This window comes from Callithrix jacchus, chromosome X (genome assembly GCF_049354715.1).
Source record: "Callithrix jacchus isolate 240 chromosome X, calJac240_pri, whole genome shotgun sequence".
In the NCBI taxonomy this organism is placed as follows: domain Eukaryota; kingdom Metazoa; phylum Chordata; class Mammalia; order Primates; family Cebidae; genus Callithrix; species Callithrix jacchus.
This window is the reverse complement of record NC_133524.1, coordinates 48,357,572-48,373,336: the sequence shown is the minus strand read 5'-3', so window position 1 is coordinate 48,373,336 and position 15,765 is coordinate 48,357,572. Positions and strand designations below refer to the sequence as shown.

The 15,765-nt window shown below is 43.3% G+C and overlaps 1 protein-coding gene and 1 pseudogene across 3 annotated transcripts in view; one reads left to right on the top strand and one right to left on the bottom strand.

Moving 5' to 3' along the window:
• Window positions 1-645: 645 nt before the first annotated feature.
• On the top strand, window positions 646-1,883 carry LOC100393041 (transcription initiation factor TFIID subunit 9-like; annotated as a pseudogene). The gene is made up of 2 exons (XR_013531608.1): window positions 646-1,071; window positions 1,388-1,883. The product of XR_013531608.1 is annotated as a transcription initiation factor TFIID subunit 9-like (transcript).
• Window positions 1,884-5,131: 3,248 nt separating this feature from the next.
• ZNF157 (zinc finger protein 157) overlaps window positions 5,132-15,765 on the bottom strand; it is a 43,394-nt gene continuing 32,760 nt past the window's right edge. For both annotated transcript variants that reach the window (XM_002762822.6, XM_008989202.5), the window contains exons 3-5: window positions 9,529-9,655; window positions 9,160-9,255; window positions 5,132-7,261 (exon numbers count right to left, since the gene is read on the bottom strand). In XM_002762822.6, the coding sequence (XP_002762868.2) occupies window positions 6,036-7,261; window positions 9,160-9,255; window positions 9,529-9,655 (1,449 nt within the window). In that variant the 3' untranslated portion in view covers window positions 5,132-6,035. The remainder of the gene's footprint in view (window positions 7,262-9,159; window positions 9,256-9,528; window positions 9,656-15,765) is intronic.

Here is a 15,765-nt window from a genome sequence, read left to right as displayed (position 1 = left end):
ATGCTGTGGGCTCAAGTGGGCAAAGACACTGTACCCAATAGCTAATAAAAATCAGCAGACAGGCCCGGCACAGTGGTTCACACTTGTGAACCCAGCACTCTGGGTGGCTGAGACAGGAGGATCACTTGAGTCCAGGAGTTTGAGACCAGCCTAGGCAACAAAGCAAGAGCCTGCCTCCACAAAGAAATTTAAAAATTAGCAAGGCATGGAGGCATGTGTCTGTAGTCCCAGCTACTTGGGAGGCTGTAGCCAGTGGGGAATTAGCAAACAAAATGGTAAGCACTAACATGGAGTCAACAGACACTACATTAGGTCAACAGGAAGAGAAAACACGGGGCTGTGAGCTAATGGGAGTCAGCTGCTGTCACCATGCTAAGTCTAAAGGGGGGAAGTAAGACATGATACTGACTAATGGAAGATCATCAGACACTAAGTGAGGGTGAAGTGGGTGATAAGACATGATGTGAGCTAATGGTGGGTGATCAGACATTGTGCTCTGGCCTAAAGGGGTGGTAAGAACTGCCGTGAATTAATGGAGGGGTTAGTAGACACTGGACTGCTGACTCATGGGAGTAAAAACTACTATGATGAGTAGTGCAAAGGGCACTTGAGCGAGGTGATTGGAGCAGTCGCAGCGAGGACCATGTTGCTTCCAAACATCCTGCTCACCAGTACACCAGGGATTGGAAAAACCACACTAGGCAAAGAACTTGCATCAAAATCAGGACTGAAATACATTAATGTGGTTGATTTAGCTCGAGAAGTCTGATCATCAGATATCATGGAGTCTGGCAAGATGGCTTCTCCCAAGAGCATGCCGAAAGATGCACAGATGATGGCACAAATCCTGAAGGATGTGGGGATTACAGAATATGAGCCAAGAGTTATAAATCAGATGTTGGAGTTTGCCTTCCGATATGTGACCACAATTCTACATGATGCAAAAATTTATTCAAGCCATGCTAAGAAAGCTACTGTTGATGCAGATGCTGTGTGATTGGCAATCCAGTGCCGCGCTGACCATTCTTTTACCTCTCCTCCCCTGAGAGATTTTTTATTAGATATTGCAAGGCAGGCTGGGCGCGGTGGCTCATGCCTGTAATCCCAGCACTTTGGGAGGCCAAAGCGGGTGGATCACGAGGTCAAGAGATCGAGACCATCCTGGTCAACATGGTGAAACCCCATCTCTACTAAAAATACAAAAAATTAGCTGGGCATGGTGGCGGGTGCCTGTAGTACCAGCTACTCAGGAGGCTGAGGCAGGAGAATTGCCTGAACCCAGGAGGCGGAGGTTGAGGTGAGCCGAGATCGTGCCATTGCACTCCAGCCTGGGTAACAAGAGCGAAACTCCGTCTCAAAAAAAAAAAAAAAAAAAAGATATTGCAAGGCAAAGAAATCAAACGCTTTTGCCATTAATCAAGCCATATTCAGGTCCTAGTTTGCCACCTGATAGGTATTGCTTAACAGCTCCAAACTATAGGCTGAAATCTTTACAGAAAAAGGCATCAAATTCTGCAGGAAGAATAACAGTCCCGTGGTTAAGTGTTGGTTCGGTTACTAGCAGACCAAGTACTCCCATACTAGGAACACCAACCCCACAGACCATGTCTGTTTCAACTAAAGTGGGGACTCCCATGTCCCTCACGGGACAAAGGTTTACAGTACAGATGCCTACATTGCAGTCTCCAGCTGTAAAAGCTTCAATTCCTGCAACGTCAGCAGTTCAGAATGTTCTCATTAATCCATCATTAATTGGGTCCAAAAACATTCTTATTACCACTAATATGGTGTCATCACAAAGTACTGCAAATGAATCACCAAATGCATTGAAAAGAAAACATGAAGATGAAGATGATGATGACGATGACGACTATAATTTGTAATCTAGCCTTGCTGCATGTAACATGTGTACTTGGTCTTGAATTTATTGTACTGATATTAAAACTGCATGCTGGATGTTTTCAAGTTGTGTTTTAGAAAACTTTAATAATATTTGATGAGTAAATACAATTACCATACTTTTCAATTTAAATGAAGGTTCAGCCTTAAAAGTGTAAGAAAAATAAAGTTGTCATTCATAAAAAAAAACTACTATGATGGTGGCTACTGGAGGATTGGCAGAGACTATGCATAGGCTCTTGGGAGTCAAATCTACACTGCAGTGTTGGCAAGTGAGGGAGCACCACAGATGGTGACAGTAGCTAATGAAAGTCAGTGTACCCCTGAGTGGGGCCTCAGAACATGTCGTTTTCATGGGGCAAGACAATTTCTAAAACCTCAGGAGGACCAAGTTGCCCACCACCACTCTTTTATTTGCTCTAGTGGTCAGTATTCCCATTTTCCTCCCAGGCAGCCCAGACCCAACTCCTGAAAGGGGAACTGAGAGGCTCACCACTAACAGACTCTTACTAAAGGAAACTCTATGGGGTATTTTTCAGGCAAAAAAGAAAATGATTCTAGATGAAATGCAGAAAGTAATGAAGTACAAGCAAGGTGGTAAATATTTGGATAAAATGAAATGAAAACTGCCCACCTCAAACAAAAATGTTGTGTGGGGAGACGTGTGTGTGAGAGAGAGACACAAATATTATATATAAGTATATATGTAAACCCCATAACATCATTATATTTTGAAACATATATGTATATACTTGTATAAATGCAAAGCTGCTACTAAAAGATTAACTTTCATAGACAATTTCTTGGAGAAAACTATAAAATACTATTGAAGGTTAAGAAAGACAAGTTAAAAAATAAATAGGCTGGGTGCAGTGGCTCACGCCTAAAATCCCAACACTTTGGGAGGCCAAGGCAGGCGAATCATTTGAGGTCAAGAATTCGAGACAAGCCTAGCCAACATAGCAAAACCCCATCTCTAGTAAAAATATAAAAATTAGTTGGGCGTGGTGGCGTGCACCTATAGTCCCAGCTACTTGGGAGGCTAAGGTATGAGAATCATTTGAACCCAGGAGGCAGAGGTTGCAGTGAGACAAGATTGCACCACTGCACTGCAGCCTGAGTGATGGAGAGAGACTGTGTCTCAAATAAATAAATAAATAAATAGGCTGGGCACGGTGGCTCACACCTGTAATCCCAGCACTTTGGGAGGCCAAGGCAGGTGGGTCACCTGAGGTCCGGAGTTTGATACCAGCCTGGCCAACATGGAGAAACCCCATCTTTACTAAAAATACAAAAATTAGCTGGGTGTGGTCATGCACCCCTGTAGCCCCAGCTACTCCGAAGGCTGAGGCAGGAGAATCACTGGATCCAGGGAGGCAGAGATTGCAGTGAGCCGAGATTGTGCCATTGCACTCCAGCCTGGGCAACAAGAGTGAAACTCTGTCTCAAAATGTAAAAATAAAATAAAATAAATAAAGACAAACCACATTCATGGAAGCAAAGGCTCAAAGCCATTTCATACCTTTCAGATTGGCAATAATTTAAAGGACTGATAGTAACTGCTGCTGAATGGCAAAATGAAAATGTTCTCAAATAACTCATGAGAGTATATACAATTTGGAAGGGAAAATGTCAATACTTAATAAAGTTTAAAAAACCTCCCTATCGGGCCGGGCATGGTGGCTCATGCCTGTAATCCAAGCACTTTGGAGGCCAAGGCAGGCGGATCACCTGAGGTTGGGAGTTTAAGACCAGCCTGACCAACATGGTGAGACTCCGTCTTTTTTTTTTTTTTTTTTGAGACGGAGTTTCGCTCTTGTTACCCGGGCTGGAGTGCAATGGCGCGATCTCGGCTCACCGCAACCTCCGCCTCCTGGGTTCAGGCAATTCTCCCGCCTCAGCCTCCTGAGTAGCTGGGATTACAGGCACCCGCCACCATGCCCAGCTAATTTTTTGTATTTTTAGTAGAGACGGGGTTTCACCATGTTGACCAGGATGGTCTTGATCTCTTGACCTCGTGATCCACCCGCCTCGACCTCCCAAAGTGCTGGGATTACAGGCTTGAGCCACCGCGCCCAGCCTGAGACCCCGTCTTAAAAATAATAATAAAATAAATTTTAAAAAATAAAAAAATAAAAAAACCTGTGTATCAATCAGAGCCCAACTAGGAGACAAAAACCACACTAGTTATTTTAACAGAAAGAACTTATAAACAATCTTAACTAGTTATGAGGTTGTAAACCAAGTAACTGAAGAGACAAAAAGAGAACATTCAAATTATCAGAGAAATAGCAACTGCAGGAAACAGCTGGGCTGGCATAACAAAGGGAAGAAGTTGAAAATTTCTTTTGGAGACAGGGTCTTGCTCTGTCACCCAGGCTGGAGTGCAGTGTCACAATCACAGCTTACTGCAGCCTCAACCTCCTGCCTCAGACTCTCAAGTAGCTGGGACCACAGGTGTGCTCCCATGCCCAACTGAGTTTTGAATTTTTTTGCAGAGATATCGAGTTTCACCATATTTCCCAGGCTGGTCTTGACTCCTGGGCTCAAGCAATTTACCCACCTTGGCCTCCCAAAGTGCTGGGATTACAGGCATGATCCACTGCAAACAGCCATAAATTGAAATTACTAAAACTTAAAAGAATGGAGGAGGGGTCCCACATGACTAGAATTCACATCTTTAAGGAGGTGACGCCAGCCAGCTGATGCTTGTGTCTCAGAGGGGATGGGCTTCCATAAAGCTGGTTCTGTGAGTGCTGGAAGACTGCAAACTATATTAAAGTGCTGCTATGACAATGAACTGCTGTTGCCCGAGTGAAGAAGCACTGCTGAGCAGACACTCCAATGACCAAGAAGCCAATAGGAACAGAAAAAAAGAAGCAAGTCCCTTCTTCCCTCTCCAGCCCCAAAGCTTATATCTAGTATCTCTTATTAGCAAGGCCCAACAGGGAGCAGTTAGCAAGGCCAAAATGTGGTTTGTAGAGTCACAAAGTACAGTAAAGAAGGGTGGGTTTGAAGCTAGGACACAATCGCTTAATAACCTGCACATTGCCTAAATCCTATGACCAATCAGTTCCATTTCTAGATTTAGACACTAAGCTCGGAAAAGATACAAATGTCTTTTACTGGGGGAATGGAGAGAGTTATTTACTAGCCAGAACCACACTTATCAACAAGGACAGATCTTGGAAAGGTAACATTACATGAGAAAAGCAAGCTGCAGAACTTTAAATACAGTGTGATCTCATTTATGTCAAATTATATAAAGACAATATAGTAGTATAGTATTGCACACTTCATGTTATACCAAAAAATCTCACAGGATATTGAAATTCTAAATGTTGAAAGGAAAACCTCTAGAGGAAAGTATAGGAGAATATTATCACCTTGAAACTGATAATATTAATATATAAAACTAGCCGGGCATGGTGGCTCACGCCTGCAATCCCAACACTTTTGGAGGCCACAGTGGGTGGATCACTTGAGGTCAGGAGTTCAAGACCAGCCTGGCCAACATGGTGAAACCCTGTTTCTACTAAAATTACAAAAATTAGCAGGGCATGGTGGTGCGTGCCTGTAATCCCAGCTACTTGGGAGGCTGAAGCAGGAGAATCACATGAACCCAGGAGGCAGAAGTTGCAGTGAGCTGAGGTCAGGCCATTGCACTCCAGCCTGGGCAACAGAGTGAGACTCCATTTCAAATAAATAAATAAATAAAACTTCAGCAGAAGAAAAGAGATGACAAAATTAAAGAACCAATCTCAGTCTGGGAGAAGATATTTGCAACACACATGATGGAAAAAAAAAGGATTTTTATATTCTCATATGTTAAAAAACAACAACATTTAAACCAAAAAGTAAGAGATGAAAACATTTGAAAACAATGCCCATTTGAAAACAATGAGCAGAGGACATGAACAGTCAATGCACAGAAGAAAAAACTCAAATAGCCAATCAACAGATAAGATGTTCACACACCGCTAATTAGGGAAATCCAAATAAAAACAATGAGCTAACCCCTCAGGGGATCAGGACATATTTTGATACAATATACGTGCCAAATTTTTACAGGCACACTCTGTGTGCCCTGGTGATCATATGCCCCAAGGAGCTTGATCCAATGGTGAGGGAAGTCTTCAGGGAGAGGCTTTTTCCATTGCACAATGCCAGGACCAGCCTATGTGAGTTCTTTGATGTTCTGTGAGGTGTGCTTTCCGGCAGAAAGCTTTCCCACATTCTTGACACTCGAAGGGTCTCTCTCCTGTGTGAATTCGCTGATGTTCAATGAGGCGTACTTTCACATAGAAGGCATTTCCACATTCACTACATTCATAAGGTTTCTCTCCTGTGTGAGTTCTCCGGTGTTGACAGAGGGATTTTTTCATACTGAAGATTTTCCCACATTCACTACATTCATAGGGTTTCTCTCCTGAATGCATCCTCTGATGTTCAATGAGGCGTGCTTTCACATAGAAAGCATTACCACACTCGTTACATTCATAAGGTTTCTCTCCTGTGTGAATTCTCTGATGGATCCCAAGAGATGAGTGCACCCTAAAAGATTTTCCACATTCATTACACTGATAGGGCTTTTCACCTGTGTGAGTTCTCTGATGATTATTGAGAGTCATCTTCATTCGGAAGAATTTCCCACATTCACCACACTCATAAGGTTTCTCACCTGTGTGAATTCTTTGATGCTGATTTAGGGATTTCTTGGCACGGAAATTTTTCCCACACTCCCTACATTCATAAGGTTTTTCCCCTGTGTGAGTTCTGTGGTGTTGGGTAAGGGATATCTTTACACGAAATGTTTTTCCACATTCACTACATTCATAGGGTTTCTCCCCTGTGTGAGTTCTTTGATGAATTGTGAGGGTTGCTTTCTCAGAAAAGGTTTTCCCACATTCAGTGCATTCATAGGGTCTCTCTCCAGTGTGTGTTCTCATATGTAGGATGAGTTGTGACTTCCTGCCGAAAGATTTCCCACATTCATTACACTCAAAAGGCCTCTCTCCTGTGTGGGTTTTCTGATGGGCAATGAGGTATGATCTTGCACTGAAGGTTTTTGCACATTCACTGCATTCATAAGGTCTCTCTCCTGTGTGTATTCTCAGATGTTCAACAAGGTTTGATTTCCTGCAGTAAGCTTTCCCACATTCATGACATTCAAAGTTTTTATCTCCTGTGGGTGTTCTTTTATGTCTAACAAGGCCTGTTTTCTCATGAAAGCCTTTCCTACATCCATTATATTCAACATTTTGATCCAATGTTTGAATCTTCTGATGGTAAAGAAGGTCATTATCATGCCTGAGGGCATTATCCCCAACAGAACCATTGCCACACAGCAGTGAGAGAGATCCTTTAAAAACAAACCACAGCATGTCACTCTTTTATGTAAAACCCCAAACTGGCTTCTCTTATCACAGTATAAAATTAAACTCTATTCCAGCCAGGCATGGTGGTTCACACCTGTAATCCAAGCACTTTGGGAGGCCAAGGCAGGTGGATCACTTGAAGTCAGGAGTTTGAGACCAGCCTGCCCAACATGGTGAAACTCTGTCTCTACCAAAAATATAAGAATTAGCTGGGTATGGCAGTGCCCACCTGTAATCCCAGCTACTCAGGAGGCTGAGGCAAGAGAATTGCTTGAACTCAGGAAGCAGAGATTGCAGTGAGCTGAAATTGTGCCACTGCACTCTAGCCTGGTTGACAGAGTGAGACTCTGTCTGAAAAAACAAAACAAACAAAAAACTCTATTTCCTAAAAGCACATATCAGTATCTGTCCTTCTTACCTTGCACTGATTTCCTTTTCACCATCAAACATATGATGTATTTGTTTGTTTCTGGTCACTTTCCCCTACTATATTGTAAGTTCCAAGAGAACAGAGATACTATTTTATTCACTACCAGTTTCCCATACCTAGAACATACCCAGCATATAACTGATACTCATTTAAAGTTTCGCAGATGACTAAATGAATATATGAATAAATGCCTGACAACAGAAAGCATCCAAGGCAATGGAGGGAAGGAGGAATAAATGTTGCCAAGTGTGGTGGCTCATGCCTCTGATCCTAGCACTTTGGGAGGCCAAGGCAGGTGGATCACTTAAGCCCAGGAGTTCAAGACCAGCCTGGGCAACATGGTGAGATACTCTGTCTCTACAAAAAAATAAAATAAAATAAATACAAAAATCAGACAGGCGTGGTTGTGTGCACCTGTAGTTCCAGCTACTAGGGAGGCTGCAGTGCAAAGATTGCTTAAAACTGGGCAGTGAGGGTCCAGGAGCAGTGACTCACACCTGTAATCCCAGCACTTTGTGAGGCAGAGGCAGGCAGATCACAAGGTCAAGAGATTGAGACCATCCTGGCCAACATGGTGAAACCTCATCTCTACGAAAAAATACAAATATTAGCTGGATGTGGTGGTATGCATCTGTAGTCCCAGCTACTTGGGAGGCTGAGGCAGTAGAATCACTTGAACCCAGGAGGCGGAGGCTGCAGTGAGCCAAGATCGTGCCACTGCACTCCAGTCTGGTAATAGAGCAAGACTCCGTCTCAAAACAAAAACAAAAACCAAAAAACGGGCAATGAGGCTGCAGTGAGCCATGATTGCACCACTGCACTCCAGCCTGGGCAACAGAGCAAGACTCTGTCTCAAAAAAATAAAAGAATAAATGTTTAAGATGAGGCAGAGATAAATAGGAGTGGTAAATAACTTTTAAAAATCAAGATAAAGGCTGGGTGTGGTGTCTTATGCCTGTAATCCCAGTACTTTGGGAGACCAAGGTGAGCGGATTGCCTGAGGTCAGGAGTTTGTGCCCAGCCTGGCCAACGTGGTGAAATCCTGTCTCTATTAAGAGTACAAAAATTAGCCGGGCATGGTGGCACATGCCTGTAATCCCAGCTACTCGGGAGGTTGAGGCAGGAGAATCACTTGAACCTGGGAGGCAGAGGTTGCAGTGAGCTGAGATCGTACCACTGCACTCCAGCCTGGGTGACAGAGTAAGACTCCATCAGAACAAAAAAAAAAAAAAATCAAGATAAAACAGGAGAAAGCACTGAAGTTTGAGTGCAATATTACGCTGTGTAATTTTGGTATCTGAAGCATGTAGACCTTCTGTCCCTCTTATTTTCAAACAGCGGGGACCTCTAAAAAGATATTCATAGAAAATGTTGCACAAGGATACCATTTGACCTGAATTCCTGTGCTCTTATTTCCCCTATTTTCCATATGTCCAGTTCTTGCTCACTTACCTGAGTAACCATGGCCTGAGGATTCCTCCTCTAATATCCACAGCTCTTCTCCTCGCTCCAACTTGAAGATCATCTCTGGTTTGGCCACGCAGAGGCCTGTTAATGGGAAATGGCACAGGACGTGGGCCAAGTTGTCTGAGTTCTAGGGCCTCTGATGGAGGAGGAAGGTGCATCTTCATGAGCTGCACAAGGAAGGGGGCCCATTTAAACCTTTCACTGGGGAAGTAAGAACACACACATTCTTCCTGGTGCCCTAAACTGATCACTCATCTGTGACTCTCGATATCGTTAAACCCTCGCAAGGCCGCACATGTTACAGCAACCAAGAAAGGAAACACACGCTCCCAGGAGTCACACAGTCATCCTCACCCACAGATGCCAGGTTGCTGTAGGTCTCCAGCATCACATCCTTGTGCATGGTCCTCTGAGCAGGGTCCAGTCTGTGCCACTCTTGTCGGGTGAAATCCACAGCCACATCCTCGAATGACACGGATCCCTGTAATAACAATCTCCAATGATCAGAATGGGATGCATGAAAAAGATGAGCAGGAACTAATCTTCTCAGTGGAGCCCTGTTGAGAGTTGACCGAAAAGAGCTACACCGGATACCTGATTTCGTGTCTTGCTTGATATACTTTTGGGGTGGGGAGGGGGACCCTGAACAGCTCTATTACTGTGTAATTTATTAATGCATTAAGAAAAGACCACTACACTCCTGAGTTAATACTATGTGTCTGGGTAAGCATTTTTCTGTAAAACTAATAAAAAGACAAACACGATGTGCCTGGACGTGTGCAAACTGCTAGGTTAAAAAATGGAGAAGCTGGTCAGGCGTGGTGGCTCACGTCTGTAATCCTAGCACTTTGGGAGGCCAAGGCAGGTGGATCACTTGAAGTCAGATTTCAAGATCAGCCTGGCCAACATGGTAAAACTCCATCTATACTAAAAATACCAAAAAAAAAAAAAAAAAGAAAGAAAATTAGCCAGGCATGGTGGCAGGCACCTGCAATCCCAGCTACTAGGGAGGCTGAGGCAGGAGAATTGCTTGAATCTGGGTGGTGGAGGTTGCAGTGAGCTGAGATTGCACCATTGCACTCCAGCCTGAGCAACAGAGAGGCCCAGTCTCAAAACAAATGAAATATATTTATAGTTATAAACGATACAGAAGTGCTGTTCTGTGGGAGAAAGGGAGACAGTATTGCTCCCAGGTAACTGCATTTTCAGCTGGGATGAGGCTGGAGCCATATATAGACATTATCAAAACAGGAGAGACAATGAGTTGATGGAAGAAAAACTGACATAGATTTTTGAGTGTTTATGGAACATACTGTCAGAGATGTCCAGCTGGAGCTGAGGAGAGAAGGCTAGCAGAGGCCAAAGTTTGGGGGTAAGATCACTTCAGTACTAGCTGAAGCGACTAGAATAAAGTGGATAGCTAAGAAAGAGCACAGTTTGAGAGAAGCACCAAGTACAGAGTTTGAGGGGACACCTATATGCTATGAAGGTTGCAAAGTAAATTACTGATATGGCTTGGATCTGTGTCCCCACCCAAATCTCATATAATCCCCATGTTGGAGGTGGAGCCTGGTGGGAGGGTACTGGATCATAGGAGTGGTTTCTATGGTTTAACACCATCCTCCCTTGGTGCTGTCATCCCCATAGTGAGTTCTCGTGAGATCTGGTTGTTTAAAAGTGTGTGGCGCCTGCACCCCAATTCCTCTTGCTCTGGCCATGTAAGATGTGCCTGCTCTCTGGGCGCGGTGACTCACGCCTGTAATCCCAGCACTTTGGGAGGCTGAGGAGGGTGGATCACCTGAGGTCAGGAGTTCAAGACCAGCCTGGCCAACATGGGGAAACCCCGTCTCTACTAAAAATACAAAAATTAGCAGGTCGTGGTGGTGCATACCTGTAGTCCCAGCTACTCGGGAGGCCGAGGCATGAGAATCGCTTGAACCCGGGAGGCGGAGGTTGCAGTGAGCTGAGATCATGACATTGCACTCCAGCCTGGGCAACAAGAGTGAAACTCTGTCTCAAAAAAAAAAAGTTCCTGCTTCTTCCTTCCCTGCTGCCATGATTGGAAGTTTCCTGATGCCTCCCCCAAAGCAGAAGCCATTATGCTTTCTGTACAGCCTGCAGAACCATGAGCCAATTAAACCTCCTTTCTTTATAAATTACCCAGTCTCAGGTATTTCTTTATAGCAATGCAAGAACAGACTAATAATTTTTTTTTTAGATAGAGTCTTGATCTGTTGCCCAGGCTGGAGTGCAGTGGCACGATCTCAGCTCCCTGCAACCTCCACCACCTGGGTTCAAGCGATTCTCCTGCCTCAGTCTCCCAAGTAGCTGGAATTACAGGCGCCTGCCACCACAACCAGCTAATTTTTGTATTTTTAGTAGAGACAGGGTTTCATCGTGTTGGCAAGGCTGGTCTTGAGGTCCTGACCTTGTGATCCCCCCACCTCAGCCTCCCAAAGTACTGGAATTACAGGCGTGAGCCACCCTGCCCATCTAGTCTCTTTATTTTAAATGTGCTTCTGGGACAGTCGTGGTGGCTCACGCCTGTAATCCCAGCACTTTGGGAGGCCAAGGCAGGCGGATCACCTGAGGTCAGGCATTACAGACCAGCCTGGCCAACATGGAGAAACTCCATCTCTACTAAAAATACAAAATTAGCCTGGCATGGTGGTGCATGCCTGTAATCCCAGCTACCCATGAGGCTGAGGCAGAAGAATTGCTTGAACCTGGGAGGCACAGGTTGCGATGAGCCAAGATCACGCTATTGCACTCCAGCCCAGGCAACAAGAGCAAAACTCTGTCTCAAAAATATAAATAAATAAATAAAGGGTAGAAATAAAACCAGGGAAGTGTAGAGTCTTGGAATGTAGGAAGGGAGTCAGTTTCAAGTAACAGTGCCATTTCTAGTTTAAAGTGATAGGTAAGAAATTAGCCCAGTGTGGTGGTGCGGGCCTGTAATTCCAGCTACTTAGGAAGCTAAGGCAGGAGAATTGCTTGAACCCAGGAAGCAGAGGTTGTAGTGAGCCAAAATTGCACCAGCACACTCCAGCCTGGGTAACAAGAGCAAAACTCCATCTCAAAAAAAAAAAAAAAGAAATGGAAGAGATATTACTATCTATCCCCAAAGACATTAAAATGAGAGTAAGAGAATACCATGAACACCTTTATTCACATAAATTCACCAACTCAGATGAAATGGACCAATTCCATGAAATATACAAAATACCAAAACTTACCAAAGAAAAAGAGACGACTTAATGGAATATCAATTAAAGAAACTGAATTTCTTAAGTGTATTAGGTGAATGAATAGAAGAAAAAAAAAAGAAACTGAATTTGTAATTTAAAACCTTCCAAAAAAGAAATTCCCAGTCCTTGATAGTTTCACTAGTAAATTCCACCAAATATTTAATGAATACATCAATTCTAAACAATTCTTCCTCTTCCATTTTCTAGACAAGGACACTTCTCATTTTATGAAGCCACCATTATCCTGATTACAAAATCAGACAAAGACATGACAAGAAAAGAAAATTGCAGTCCAATATCCCTCATAAACAGAGAAGTAAAAAGCCTCAACAAGTATAAGCAAATCGAATCAAGCAACATATGTAAACACATAGCACGATGAGTTGGTGTTTATCCAGAGAATGCAAGGCTGGCTGAGCATTTTCAAATCAATCAATATAATCCCCATATTAAGAAACTACAACAGAAAAACCACACAATCCTCAACTGATAGAGAAAAGTCATTTGACAAAATTCAACATTCATCCTGACAAAAACTCTCATCAAACTAGGAATAGAAGGAAACTTCCTTAACTGATAAAGATCATCTACCAAAAACCTACAGCTAACATCATATGTAATGAAAGAGACTAAATGCTTTCCCCAGAAGATCAGGAAAAAGGCAAGAGATGGCCACTTTTTGAATCCTATTCAAAATCAAAATCCTATTCAAAGTCCTACTTTAGTGAAATCAGGCAAGAAAAAGGAAATAAAAGCCATATAACCAGTTGGAAAGAATAAATAAAACTGTCTCTGTTCTCACACAACATGATTGTCCATGTAGAAAATCCCAATCTACAAAGAAGCTCTTAGCATGACTTCAGGACACAAAGTCAACTCATCAAAGTCAATCATGTTTTGGCCGGGTGTGGTGGCTCACACCTGTAATCCCAGCACTTTGGGAGGCCCAGACAGGCAGATCGCCTGAGGTCGGGAGTTTGAGACCAGCCCAGCCAATATGGCGAAACCCTGTCTCTACTAAAAATTTAAAAAATTAGCCAGGTGTAGTGGTGTGTGCCTGTAATCCCAGCTACTTGGGAGGCTAAGGCAGGAGAATGACTTCAACTGGGGAGGCCAAGGTTGCATTGAGCCAAGATCATGCTACTACACTCCAGCCTGGGTGACAGAGTGAGACTCTGTCTCAAAAAGAAGAAAGAGAGGTGGGGGGGGAGAGAAAGAGAGAGAGAGAGAGAGAGAGAGAGAGAGATACAGTAAATGTAATATATACACACAATAATTACAACATAAAATAATGAGAGAATTGAGATCAAGCTAACAGTAATGCGAATAAATATGAATGGGCTTAATTCACTTATTAAACGAAAAAGGGGGCCAAATGTGGTAGCTCACACCTATAATCCTAGTACTTTGGGAAGCTGAGTCTGGAGGACTGCTTGAGGCCAAGAGTTCAAGACCACCCTGGCCAACATAGGAAGACACCATCTCTATTTATTTAAAATAATAGTACAGAAACAATAATATTTTAAATAAAATATTAAAGCTAAGCTATGAGAACACAAAGGCATAAGAATGATACAATTGGGGGCGGGACAAAAAGACAAAAAAAGAATGATACAATGGACTTTGGGGACTGAGAAGAAAGGGTGGGGGGTGAGGGATAAAAGACTACATATTGGGTCTATTGCTTGGGTGATGGGTACACCAAAATGCAGAAATCATCGCTACAGAACTTATTCATGTAACCGAACACCAACTGTTCCCCAAAACCTACTGAAATAAAACATAAACTGAAAAATAAAAATTTTAAAAACTAAAAATATGTAAAAGCTATGTTTTCCATGTAAAGTCAGCAAAGTATCAAAGACAACCGCATTTAATTACTAGTACCTATGTCTGGCGGTTCTACTGATAGGTCAGCAATATTTAGATGAGTAATGAAATAAAAATACACACAAATAACACATAAATAAAATAAAAAGGGCCTAACATTGCCACATAAAGCAAAGCCCAGCACTATGCTGCAAACAAGAGACATGTCATGTAAAACAGTCATGCAATAGCCTAAAATTAAAGGGTTGGACAAAAATTTACCAAATGTCTAATAAATCTGCACATGTTCCTGATATGGCTTGGCTCTGTGTCCCCATCCAAATCTCATGTTGAATTATGATCTTCAGCATTGGAGGAGGGGCCTGATAGGAAGTGACTGGAACATGGGGGTGGATTTCCCCCTTGCTCTTGTTTTTTGTGTGTGAGACACAGTTTTGCTTTTGTTGCCAAGGCTGGAGTGCAGTGGCATGATCTCGGCTCACTGCAACCTCCGCTTCGGGGGTTCAAGCGGTTCTCCTGCCTCAGCCTCCTAAGCAGCTGGGATTACAGGCGCACACCACCACACCTGGCTATTTTTTTGTATTTTTAGTAAAAACAAGGTTTCACCATGTTGGCCAGGCTGGTCTCAAGCTCCCGACCTCAGGTGATCCACCGGCCTCAGTGTCCCAAAGTGCTGGGATTACAGGTGTGAGCCACCGCGCCCAGCCTCCCCCTTATTCTTGTGATAGTGATTGAGTTCTCACAAGATCTGGTTGTTTAGCATGTGGCACTTCCCCTTTGCTCTCTCTCTCCTGCTGCCATGCGAGACATGTCTGGCTTCCCCTCACCTTCTGCCACGATTGTAAGTTTCCTGAGTCTTCCCCAGAAGCAGAAGCCTGTCCAGCCTGCAGAACCATGAGCCAATTAAACCTCGTTTCTTTATAAAATTACCCACATAGTTCCTTATAGGAGTGTGAGAACAGACTAATACAGTACCCCAAACCTAAAATAAAAGTTTTAAAAATAATAACACCTGTAATCCCAGCACTTTGGGAGGCCGAGGCGGGTGGATCACGAGGTCAACAGATCGAGACCATCCTGGTCAACATGGTGAAACCCCGTCTCTACTAAAAATTACAAAAAATTAGCTGGGCACGGTGGCGCGTGCCTGTAGTCCCAGTTACTCGGGAGGCTGAGGCAGGAGAATTGCCTGAACCCAGGGGGCGGAGGTTGCGGTGAGCCGAGATTGCGCCATTGCACTCTAGCCTGGGTAACAAGAGCGAAACTCCGTCTCAAAAAAAAAAAATAAATTAATTAAAAAAATAATAATAATAATAATAACAAATAAACAAAGTCAAGAGAATAGAGAATAAGAATAATATCCAGGGCACTTGGTTTGGAATTAGAGAAAGCCATACCTGGAACCCAAGTCTAGATATCTAGACTAGTGTCATGGTTCACAACATCATATTCAGTCACTCATTTATATATAGATAATGCAGGGTTTTTTTCTATGCTCAAGTTCCCTGATTCC